Genomic DNA, 13,495 nt, shown 5'->3' on the forward strand with positions numbered 1-13,495 from the left:
GACGACATATAACCGTCAACAAGGCCCTCGCTCTGCAGTGCGCTGCTCAAAGGAACACAGAGACCACAGGACGCCAACCAGAGACCGAGAGAGAGACAAGTGTAACGTTTTTATTAATACAGTCAGAGAGAGGAGCCAAAACAAAACAGCGGAGTCATGATGCTGCTTCTCGCCCTGCTTTTCGTAGCGTCAGGTAATAATAATACACGAAGGTTATGTTGTTGTTCACTCTTTTTATGTTGCTGCTGTGTATGTGGTTAACTTGGTAAACATAAACAACGCAGTCATCTCTGCTATAATGTTAACGTTGGCGTTACTCTGCTCTGGTGTGATAATAATAATAACAACAACCTCATAGCGTTTTATATTTCCTTGTGTTTCGCAAATGAGCAAACCACCGCCATTAACCATAATGTGTCACGGAAGTGTTGTTGACGTACTTTTGTTTTACTGCCACTGTTTGGTGTTATTGGCTATTATAGGCTAGCTAGCTTCTGCTTTCCTGTCAGCGTCAACATTTTAGGCAACCAACTTGCGTTCAGCGTTTCTCTGATTGGCCACGACGCCCATGTGACCGCGGCAGCGTCCTGTCAGCGGGTCGTGTTTGCTAACGCAAGCCTCGCTTGAATACGCAGTCACTGGCTCCCACGTTACTAGCCATGTTAATGTGCGCCTCAAGCACTGGTTAAAAGCGAGCTGTGGGTCTAAAATATATCGGATATAAGTGTCAAAGGTACCCACCGTTGCATTAGGGTTTCATACACGCACGCGGCGGGGTTTGAAAGCTCGGCGTTGCTAATAAACATTTTAAATAATTTTTATAAACTGGTCAACACTGCTAAAAAAAAAACGTCTGTTCTGTATTTCGCTGCCTGGTGCGCCTGCGCTGTGATTACAGCGCATGCGCATCATGCACCCAACGCCGGAAATAATGCAGTGTTGACCAGTTTATACAAATTATTTTAAATGTTTATTAGCAACGCCAAGCTTTCAAACCCCGCCGCGTGTGTGTGAACCCCTAATGCAACGGTGGGTAGCTTTGAATTTTATATCTGATATATTTTGGACCCACCGCTCGCTTTTAACCAGTGCTTGAGGCGCATTAACATGGGAACCAGTGACTGCATATTCAAGCGAGGCTTGCATCACAGTCACGAAAGGGGCTAGGCTAGTAGTTGACAAACGAAACGACAGCTTGAAATACATGTATATCCACAACGGCAGAGTTACTACTAATGTTATGTTAGTTAATGATATCGTAGCTGTCGTTAACCCGACCTTCCCCTCTCTCATGCTAGAACTAACGTTAGCCGGTAGCTATTTGACCTAATGTACATACTGTACCATATTAAGTACCTACCTACCTTAAGTCCTAATGTACATACCTACCGTATGGATATTTCTCTCCCACCCACCCACCCTAATGTACAGTCTCCTCCCCATCATATGTATATACTCTGTCAGGATCTAGGGGTAACAGTACTGTATATTTGAATACCGTTTATGTCACAAATGTATCAGTACTAAATACCTATATGTCCCTATGCCATAAATGTCATGTATGTTGTCTATGTCATAAATGTCTATATGAATTGAAAATGGGGGACCCTGATGGAAACAAGACAAACTTCTTTCTCAGGTCTGCATCCCCTTAACAATTGTATGTATTGAGCCGTACTGTATTGTACCCATTCTGCAATCTGTTGAATAAAGTTTTCATTCATTCATACCTTATTAAGTTCTTTGTACAGTACCTACCTTATTAAGTCCTAATGTACTTTATTTAATTAAAATGTTCACAACAACATGGATGCATGTACTCTGCCAGCATGTTTAATATCCATAATACTAAAGGTTTGACTAAGATTTCTATGAAACTTTATTCAAAAAAAAATATATATATATATACATATTGGGTCGCACCTAAATCGGCAGGGTCGGTCGGCAACCGGAAACAAACCATTATATCTATCGGTTAAATGTCCGGATCCAGAGAGGATGGCGTCTGGGTCCGGACATGGGTAGAGCCATATGAAATCCGTTTTATTATTTTCCAAATTCCATTTTATTTTTTCCCAAATTCCATTTTTTCCGTTTTAATATTTCAGAATTCTGTATTTTGCCTTTTATGCTCATTTTACCATCAGAAATAGTGTCTAATAAGTGGGAATGAATAAATGTCCACAATTGAATACGATATAACAGTCCATTTAATGTTTTTAAGTGCTGCAACTCAGAAATACAGTTCAATTTTACACAATATTTTTCAATTAATATTGTGACAAAATAAAAATACATATTTCAAGTGTAAACAATAGATACAGCTAGCTATTACTGACATTATCACAATGACAATGTCAGTAACCTAGCTATATCTATTATATTGTGATGAAATTTAGTAATGCATAATTTAGGCACCTTTAGTTTATTTCGTTTATAAAGGACAGTGTATAATGGCAATCGTTTGCATTAAACAACTGGAAGAAGCTATCATTTCCATCTATAGTCCTATGTACTGTAACGTTTCATAGCTATTTAAGTTTATTTAGATTATAAAGGGCAGTGTATAATGACAATCGTTTGCATTAAACAAATATGGGTGCACCAGATTTAGCTAGAACTTCTAGAAGCTATCATTTCCATAGATAGTCCTATAACGTTACATAGCTATTTTAGTGTATTTAGTTTATAAAGGGCAGTGTATAATGAAATGGATGGGTGCACTAGATTTAGCTAGACGCTAAACGTCCTAACGTTATCTATTTAATCACAATAGTGTCGCAAGTGTTTTTGCGGGTCCAGTCCACGGAATGTTGACAGAATTAGCAAAACACCTTATCACCGGAGGCATAAAAGTCATTAGGATACTGTTCTGCTCTGAATTGAGGGCTTATTGTGGAATTGTTTAGCTTCTTGACGATGTACTGAAGCAGCCAGACGCTTGAGCACCGCGGCTGTGTTGTGTGTAACACGTTGTAGAGTCCCCGCCTCCCCGGTCGCGTGTGCACCAAACGTTCCACCCAAAAACGAAATTTCAGTCCAGATTAGGCCAAATTCTGCAATATTCCACGTTTTGCAGTTTATTCCATTTTTATTGGTTAATTCCGCGATTCCGTCCGCGATTCCGTGAACGCGGATTTCATATGGCTCTAGACATGGGACAGCAGTCCACCTATTGTGTCGCCTACTTGTTGCTGTCGGCTCCACTTCAGCTCTGGTTTCATAAGGAACTTGCTCTGTAGACTCTTCACCACAGCAGGTTTCATTATTCAGCCGCTGTGTGATCAGCGAGATTCACATCCCTCACAACAATGCCACCCGTGAGCCGTGACCCACGTTTCACTTCCAGTAAAAGGGACTTTCGTTCTTGCTGTAAAACTGACTTAACAGTAGCAGGGTATTTATAACATTCTTAGGGTTAGGGTATGTGGTATCTGGAACACAGTTTCACTTCTCTTACCAAAGTGCAAGCAGAGATTTCATGCAGTACAACATGACTGTATCAGTTCCTGCATTTTGCAACATTTCAGATTTTTTAAATATAGGATTGCAAATTGTAAGCACGTTCCTTACTCTATCATTGATAATGATAACTTAATCGATTAATTGTAACTAAAAAGACTCAATTTACCAAACAATATAAAATTTCTCAATCAAAAGGTTTATTTCCACAGCAGCGACATATTGCATTCTTGCAACATTGCATGGCATTATGAAACATAGAAATGTAGAGGCCTTGACATAATAAAACTCATACCTTTTTCTGTACATTCTTTTTTAAAGCAGCCATTCATTTGTGTCGACTTTAAGCAGGCGAACTGCATATGTGGCAAAAGTCACTTGCCACTTAAAAAAACCAACGGCATGTATTTAACAATGTTCTAAACACTGTTTTATATTAACTTAATAAATATCTACTTATGTCCACATAATCCACGCTGCTTCCAGTCCCCTCAATTAATGCAATAGTATCAGGTTGCATGCCCCAGAAGTAAAATGTGGACCGGAGTTCTTTTTTCTGATGCAAGTCCCATCGACTCCAATGATGTGCAATACCATCCGGGAGACGATAGCGGTATTTGCCCTTTTCGAGCTCAGAGCCATTCCCAATGATGATGTCGGGCTGGATGGATGAAAAATGAATGGATATCGCTAATAAAATAAATGACTATTAAAAAACGAGAACTCGTTATTGGCACACAACGCATGGCGAGTTAGGACGAGACATCTCGTTGGTGGCAACCAATGAGGCTATTATTATTATTTTGCAACAAGATGGCCTACATGGAACATAAATAGCCCGTCTCAGACTGACTCGCATGCATGGTTATGATGGTTCCGATTCCAGCATATCGACTGGTCAGATGGGAGCGCATGCATCACAATCAGTCCAAAAACACTGGTATATAGAGGTACTGGCGTGCCAGCTTTGCCAGTCTAGGGAATCTCCCCGCATTGACTTTCTGTCGGTCTGATTTGTATCCAGGGATGGGGAATGGCTTCTTTTAACTGTTATGCGAGGTGGTCTGCCATATGCCGACCCAGCAAACTTCTAGTTAGCAACACAGCAGTGGTGACTCGCCAGTCCTCCTCAGTGATCATGATGTAGTAGAAAGTGACGGTAACATAGCTTTCGGTCGCCAAGGCAGTCCAACCGTCTGTCGTCATTGCAACCTTGCGAGTAATGGTAGCTGCGCGAGCAATGCCGAATTTTGTGCCTCAGGATGGGATTATGGTACGCGTGCTCAAGCAGGTGTATAATTTGCCAAAATCCTTCACCGTCAAGCATATCGATCATGTCGTTTGCAATAAATGCGCAGACTGGCTTGGGTTATTTTTTCAAAATCAACGCTTCTCCACTGCATACCTACTCAACTCTACTCTACTCTGCCTTTTCCATTGCCAAACATTTGCGGATGGTACCTGGTACCGGGTGCTTTTTTTAGTACCTGCTTTGACGAGGTTCCAACCGGGCGGAACGGCTACCAAAAAGTTACCTGAAACACTAGTCAGAAGAGCGAATCATAACTACGGCGTCCTGCACAAAAACACAAACCCGCCATCTTTAAATAGCCTCGCGAATACTAAACTTTAGTAGGGGTGGGAATCGCCAGTTTCATCACGATACCATATTGATTCTTTGGACAACGATGCAATATTTGCCGATATCACAGTCCGCCACTTCGATTCGGGTACCTGCGATCGATATGGGATGATATCGTATGCCCATTTAACATAATCGGTAACATTTAGATCAACTAAAAAAAGGCAATGAAAATATCATTTGACGTTTTAATTTGAGCTCTTCCAGACATTTAAATGAAATCAACCTAAACCACAACCTCAGTAAATACTATCAAACTCTTGACCTCATCTGGTATTTCCAAAGACTTTAGAATATTTCAGCTAAAAGTAAAATGTTTATCAACAACTATCCAGTTAATGTTTATAGTGCGACGTTTAACACTGATCTTGTTATTCCCAATACTTACTTTAGCCTACATAATATGCTCTCTGAACCCCAACCACCACCTGAAGCCTCGTCTTTGCAAACGATACACAAGACCTTAATCCATATTCACCAAACTTGGGCCACGGCGCAGCCTGCTTACATTGAGGCTCTTGTTGTTGAGCAATCAAAGGATGTCTGAATCATGGTTGTAGTCATGTGTGCTGCACTGTGGCATGTGATATTGATATTGAGTCATGACTTTCCGATGAGTTAGCAGATCTTCTCTTTAGAAGACGTGATGATATGAAGACGTGGTCCATATAACGAACCATATAGGTTTTGTCGTGACTTTTATTTTTAGCGGGTCATACTAGGTTAGAGACTCTGCCAACTTGATGATTTGATGAACTTTATCGACTTCTATATATAACGAGCCATATAGGTTTATATTCTTTTGTGCTGACTGTTCTGTTTAGCAGGTCATAGAAACTCTGCCAACTTGATGACTTTAAATTAGGGATGTCCGATATTATCGGCCTACCGATATTGGCATTAAAATGTGATATCGGAAAATATCGGTATCAGTTAAAATTATATATATATATATATATATTTTTTTTTTACATTTCTATGACCTTATTTACCCAGGCAAGTAAGAACAAATTTATTTATTGTCAAAAGTATGCATAATGTTGTGTTAATTCCACAACAAGAGATATGTAATGTTAATTATCTGAAATTATTCCATTTTTTGGGGGGGGGGTAACCCTGCATATATCGGTATCGGTTGATATCGGTATCGGAAATTAAGAGTTGGACAATATCGGTATATCTGTATCGGTAAAAAAGCCAATATCGAGCATCCCTACTTTAAATGTTTGGCTGTTTTGTGGTACTGTGGTGGAACCGGAGATGTTTATCATGCGCAGCGCATGGTTGATACAATAACATGGCTAATCAAATACAATTTAGGTTAGGAGTTCAGTAGAGGACTTGACTTTCTCTGGCCAAGAGAATGGGTCAAGCACCCCCCCCCCCCCCCCTTCATTCTGGGAGGAAAGTGGGCAGGGGAGGGATGACCAGGTGAGGCGTGAGGAAAGGAGGATACATGGTGGAGGTCTGAACAAAAGGCCTTAAAAGGAACTTCCACAGTACAAAGGCAACATAGATTCACACTGTTCTCTAATTTGGTCTGGCCAAAGTACAAGTCAGCAGTAAAATGAGGCTTGTGACTGACTTGTCCTTGTCATGGCAGGCACGTTATGTCATCTTGGAACGGTTTGTTATTGTGCTAGACTTATCATGTGATCCGCACAAAGACTGGCGGTTGCCTACTGTGTCTGTGTGGGAGGGAATGTTTGACTCATGGGAGGGGATTGTCAGTCAAGAACTGAGTGCCTGAGTCTGACTGGTAAACTGTCTGATCTCTCTGATTTCAGCCTGCTGACCCACTTGCTGGGGTCCTCTGTAGCAACGTTTTGCGTTTGGCATACTGATTCTACTGTTTGTGTACCAGAGAGCTTAAGCAATTTTATTTTATAAAGCCAAGCTACTGCCTTACATCAGTGTTGCTGGATTGTAACTTTGGACCCTATCTGACTCATTCAAGTGACTGGCTTGCTTGTGCTTAAAGGAACACGCCAACATGTTGGGTAATTAGCTTACCGCCTTCTCCAGAGAGAGACAAGAAGATGGATCTCTTGGCTTGGTTTTGTTCATAGTAGTAACGCTCATGTCATGATTAATCTGGTTGGGTCAAAACTACAGAAATATACATACAAAAATATATTATAATACAATAAATATGTATATCTGTAGCAGAAAGTTATCGATATCGTGGTCAAAAAAATCAATATCGTGCGGTGCACTACACAGGTAACTACTTTTGCTTCATTTCTTTGATGGCTCAAATGTATGCTTTAGTCCAGTCACCAGTGGTTATTTTTTTTGTTTTTGATCTACTTTTTCTCTTTCTGTATTTTTCTCCCATCCCAATTTAGTAGTCCGCTGCGCTACCCAGCCGCACTAGTCCAGTGGTTCTCAATCCTCTCCTCGAGGCACCCCAGCCATTCCATGTATTTGTTAAATTCCACCACCAGCACACCTTGATTCAACTAATAAAGGGCTAGTTAAGTGGTGGAATTTAACAAATACATTGAACGGCTGGGGTGCTTCGAGGAGAGGATTGGGAAGCACTGCTCTAGTCGATTTTGTGTTTTGAGCACAAAGTTCATCATAGATCTGGCCTCTTTATTTTGCTCTCAAAGTGCACCAGATTGATGCATTTAACTTTAAAATGTGCAAAAAAATATATATATTACGTGGGAGCATGCCCCCGGACGGACCCCCCCCTAGAGGGTCAGAGACTCAGAGGTGCACCCACCAGTCTCACAAAATCCTGTGGGAAACACTGGATCTACAAGCTCTAAACGGTTTGATGACAAGGATTATCTCGGGACAGTGTCTGAAGTAGACCAAGCCTTTATATCATAACCAGGTGGTTCTATAAGTCCTATTTTATATGATATGATGATCATACATACGTTTCATAACCCTCTTGTAACTTCCCTATACCAGGCAACCGCATGAGGTGTGGTCTTAAGCCTGGTTACGAGGTTCGAAACCAGGAAGTTGCACAGCCCTGTTTAGGCTTGGGCGGTATGACGGTATTAAGGTATACCAGGGTATTTAGAAATACCTACGGTATTGATTTTCAATACCGTCCGTCACCGTCAAAATCACAGATGCGCTTCAGTTTCTATAACAGTGAAACGGAGTTTTGAGTGTAGTGCACACACTGAGTGTAGTGCACACACGCGCCAGCAGAGGGCGAGACCGCTCTAGTGGAGCGAGTGGGTCACAGCGGTGTTCACGTTTTACGGTAATGTTACGACAGTGCTGTGAAAATACCGTAAAGCGTTGTGACGAGAGCAGTGTTGTTGTGGGGCAATCCGTCTCTTATTATAATTATGTGAACTAAAGAGTACAAGGTTTACACAACAGCCCCCACCCGCCTTTTTATTGTATTTGTACCGTCCTGTACTATCCGCTGTCAGCTGTTTATCTCTCTCTGTGAGCTACTGAGCTTGAATAACTAGCGTTGGCTCACGTTTAAGTAGCGTTAGCTCTGCGGCTAATCTTAGATTACCCTGAACTAAATCAATGACTAGGTTATAAAGCATTCGAGTAGTTTTCACTGCACATAGAAGTAGCCAAACAACGGGAGCATTTCGGGAGCATATCACCAAAACCCAGGCAATTTCTAGCCCTTAAGGAATCAAATAGTCTGCCATGGCTATAGGCTAGATGCTAACGCTAAAACGGTGCAGGCTTCTACCGGTGCGGGACGGGACTACCATTCTGAGAGCTGACGATGATTTGTTTACTTGGTAACACGTAAACCCCCCCCGCTGATGAAAATGAAAGTCATACCGTCAAATACCGTGCACCGGGGTATTATAACATAAAGGTTTGCCGGTTTGAAAATAAGGATACCGCCCAAGCCTAGCCCTGTTCATTATACAGAGTGACCTGAAATTCTAGGCCAACTGCTGCTGTTTATGTTGTTTAGTTGACGACTTGATGGACATTGAACCAGTTGGCTTATTGAACATTCTTCTCTCACAAATGTCTCTTGTGGTGGGAACTGGGAAGGCCTCTGAATTGACTCTTTTTAGCACTCCGTCCTTATCCCTTTTCTGAAGTCGATAGAAAACAAAATCCATTGAGGCAAGGTTGGAGCCTTTTGCCAGGGAGCACACAGCCAATTTGGCTATTGCTGTGGTCTACTGAATTCCATTTAGTCTACTTTTGACATATGCTTACTGCTTTACACTCCGCTGTCACACAGTGTAGCCTACTTCTGTTAGAGACTGCTTTACAGTACACTCACTCGGCTGTCGCACATAGGGATGGGTACCGAATTCGGTACTTTTGAAGTACCGAACCGAAACACGTCGGTACTACAGAGTATCAAATCAAGTGAGAAACCGAAAAAAATAATTCATTTTTTTTTTTTTTTTTTACTTTTTTCTTTTCATGTCAACGTTCACACGCACAATATATGCTTACCTAGGATTTGACTTGATTCAACAACAAAGCAGTCGGAGCAATGACAAGCCGAAAACTGTCGAAATTGTAGTTATTTGAAGTTTGGATTTTTTTTTTACGACTGAGGTAGGTAAATTAAATTTCTTGAGACTAAAGTACCGAAAAAAGGTACCGTTGGGTACCGGTATCGATTCACAGGTACCGGTTCAAATGTGAAAGGTACCCATCCCTAGTTGCACAGTGTATTTCTGTTGTACTACTTTTTACAGTGCACTCACTCGGCTGTGTCACATTGTATCTTTGTTAGATACTGCTTTACACAGAGCTGTCACACGGTGTCCTCCTGTTACAGACTGCTTTACACTCTGCAGTCGCAGTATATTTCTGTGTGGTACCTGATGGACAAGCTATGTGTTTTCACTTAGGGCTGGGCGATATGGCCAAAAACGTTATCGCGATAAAATTATAAAATTATTTTCATATAACTCTATATCGATAATTATCGTCGATATAATGTCTGTCAAGTTTAATTAACTTTTTATGCCCGGCGCCGATGGACGGGCTATTAATAGACTTGTTTTTCTGCTGTGAATGTCGTCATCAGTCCGCGCACGTTAGCAGTATATCCCTAAAATACTCTGTTCCGCCACAATACATTGCAACGACGTCCACCGTATACCACACACTACCGTGGCATCAGAATTCACGCCACATACATACTCGGCACGTAAATATATTAAATAGCGCCGTGCAAGCTAAGTATCCTAGCAGCCTTGAGTCCTGAGCTGTGGTGCGTAAGCACGTCATCACGTAACGTTGGTTGTTGTTAGTGAGTGTGCTGAGCCGAGGCTGAACGGAGCCAAACTTGGAAAATCGATATATCGAAACTTTGCGACCACGTTTCATGTTTATTTCGAGGAAGTAATTTATCGCGATATTTATCGTTTTATCGCCCAGTATTGTTAAAGTAGATTGTGAATGTGAGCGAATAGGATTTAGTTCGTTTTTCTTGAAGGTAGTTTTAAGTTGTTAAAAAAACGTCTACTTTTCCTGACACCTATTGCATCCATCTTGAAAGAATATGCTAAACGTTAAATTAACTTCTTGATCAGATCGTGTCTTTGTGGGGTAGATTAGATCTGATCTATCTCTGGTACAGGAAGTAGTGATGGCTTTAAAAATCTATTTCCCCTTGTTTTTACTGGCACCTACAGTGTATTGAGAGGGAAACTTATTAACTGTTACACCGCTGAATGGAATGCTGGCTGGGTACAGATAGCTAGCCAGGTAGCACATGGATGAAGAAAGAGACTGGAGATGTTACATTGTAGCAACGTTTTGTGCCTTTTCCATAAGTTCACACACTTGGTTAACACTGAGTACAGTGAAAAATAATGTTTTGTCTCTGTACTCCACAGCATATGGGATTTGAAAAGGAACAATGACTGAGGTTAAAGTCCAGATTTTCAGCTTTAATGCAGGGTGTTAACATCCATGTTTGCTCAACTGTGTAGGAATTGCAGCCGTTTCTATACCATAGCCCCTCCATTTTGGGGACCAGAAGTAATAGTAGGAATTAACATAAACTTCCATGATTTTGCATTTCATAGTTGGTTGCAAATAATCAGTTTCACAGGTAGCCTGATGTCTGTAACCCTTTCGCTACCACACTACAGAAGGTTAACCCTTTCACTACCACACCACATGCGGTTAATCCTGTGAAAGTGTTAACCCTTTGTAGTGTGGAAGTGAAAGGGTTAAGGTTAACTTTATGTAGTGTGGTAGTTAAAGGTCCCATTCTTTATTGAATTTTTTTTTATCCACCTTCTCCTTATTTTCTATTTTTCTCATCCCAATTTCGCCTCACCAATTCTCCCTTCAATTCTCCCCTCCCCTGTCTCGAACGTTGCTAGACTATGCCTCCCACTGGTCGGCTGCAGTGGGGACCAAACCTTGCATCACGTGTCCCCTCCGGTACACGAGGAGGCAGCTGTCTCATCTTTTCACCTGAACAGCGCAATCTCTCAGTGGCGAGGAGTAGCACGTGGGAGGCTCACGCTGCCCCCGATAATTCTTGATTCTGCTGTACAGGCGCACCAACCGACCTGTAGGAGTCGCTGTCCACAACGTCCAATCCCCACCCACCGGCTTTCCCACCCTCTAACACTGCCAATTGTGGTAGTATGAACGACCGGCCAAGCCGGTAGCAACGCCGAGAGCTGGGCTCGATACCAGCATCTCCTACGTTAGTGGCGAGTGCCTTGCCCACTGTGCCACTCGGCCGCCCCTGTTTATTTTTATTGTTTCATAATATCAATGTACATATGCTTTTCAAATAGCCAGAATTATATATATTCCATATTTGCATTATTCTAATCAGCCAGCCTATGATGAGACTTAAAAGCGGTGGATATTTTTACTCTTGTCTGCTTGGCCAATGTGATGGTAGATCTCTCCAGCCTTGGACATTGGGATGGATGGTAGATCTCTCCAGCCTTGCACACTGTGGTGGTAGATCTCTCCAGCCCTTGGACACTGTGGTGGTAGATCTCTCCAGCCTTGGACACTGATGTCCAGCCTGGGACAATAGTACTGTAGTTCTCATGCCCAAAAAGGTCACCCACCCCTGTGCGAGTATAGAGCCAGAATGACAAATGTTTCACTGTTCTCAAGACTTTGGTGGGTGACTCACTGCACTGTATGTGAAAAATGATGGGCATAATAAAGCTGCTTTCTTTTTTGGAGTGAAGTGTTCCTTTTTAAGAGACAGAAAAAAGCTTGTGCACTCCTTTATGAAGACTACAATGAGCCCTGTTAAAAATATATTTGGTCTTGCACAACCGGAAGAGGCAGTGACAAAACGATCAACATCTGTAATGTGTTTTTATTAATATGTTCAAAAATGTGAATGCTTTACTGTAAAATAATCCAAAATGCTTACTCTGCATTTACTTTTCGAAGTCTTACTAAGTAAGTATGAGGCTGTATCTCATCAGGTCTCTTGTGTTCTGTCTCCCAGCTGTTGCCACTCCTCTGCTGGGCACTGAGCAGTGTGCGCGTGGCCCCACCTACTGGTGTCAGAATGTCAAGACGGCGTCCCTGTGCGGAGCAGTGTCTCACTGCCGGCAGAACGTGTGGAATAAGCCCCAGATGGTGAGGCCCTGCTTTCATTACCCACATGTTACTGATGGATTAGAAATCTCACACAAGACTTCTATTGGATAGTTGGTTGTGTGAGTTTTTAGCTTCCACTCACTTGTATGGAAATGGATGGTGAAATATGTTAAAGTCTCATTTTGTCCAGATTTCAAATTTTTTTTAATTTCAAATGGTTATTTTCACTCTCTCACATTTCAATTGGGCCATCTGTGTAGTGGAGAATTCTAAGCACCTTGCCTACCACCGCAGAGACCCGGGTACAATTCGCGGCTGCGGTGCCTCCGGCGTGGTCACGAACAATTGTCAGGTGTTTGTGGGGGGGGGGAGCCAATGGGTGTATGAGTCCTGGTCTTTTCATTAGTGACTCCTACTGGTCGGTCAGGGAGGGGATCTGGGAGAGATGGCGTCAAACCTCTGCATTTAGAGCTGTGAATCTTCACTTGCCTCACGATCGATTTTGATTCAGCTGTCCACGATTAGATTCTACGATGCATCTCAATAATATATTACATCCTCAATTTTATATTCTTTTACTGCATATGGCTACTTTTTCATCAATTAATACAAGCAGTCAGATACATTTTTTTATCTCTTATTTAGAAAGTTCTTAAATCGGTGTCAAAATAAATGTCTTTACTAGTGTTGCACGATACACGGATACTAGAAAGGTATCTCGATACCCAGCTGTTAAAAACGATTCAATACTATAATACTTTATTAGTATCGATACTTTTAGAACAATAGCCTGATGTGTCACCTGAACACGCATTACATAGGGAAAGTCAGACTTTCCCGAATGTCTTATTTCATAATGCAAACTTTCTGAATGGACGT

The 13,495-nt window shown here is 41.7% G+C and overlaps 1 protein-coding gene across 3 annotated transcripts in view; it reads left to right on the forward strand.

Annotated features, from left to right (window-relative positions):
• psap (prosaposin) overlaps positions 1 to 13,495 on the forward strand; it is a 42,077-nt gene continuing 28,582 nt past the window's right edge. For 2 of the 3 annotated variants that reach the window (XM_084321131.1, XM_084321133.1), the window contains exons 1-2: positions 1 to 193; positions 12,522 to 12,655. In XM_084321131.1, coding sequence (XP_084177257.1) covers positions 157 to 193; positions 12,522 to 12,655 — 171 coding nt within the window. In that variant the 5' untranslated portion in view covers positions 1 to 156. The remainder of the gene's footprint in view (positions 194 to 12,521; positions 12,656 to 13,495) is intronic. The other variant, XM_084321132.1, reaches the window with a different exon arrangement.

The sequence above is a fragment of the Notolepis coatsorum genome (assembly GCF_963971535.1).
Source record: "Notolepis coatsorum genome assembly, chromosome: 9".
In the NCBI taxonomy this organism is placed as follows: Eukaryota; Metazoa; Chordata; class Actinopteri; order Aulopiformes; family Paralepididae; genus Notolepis; species Notolepis coatsorum.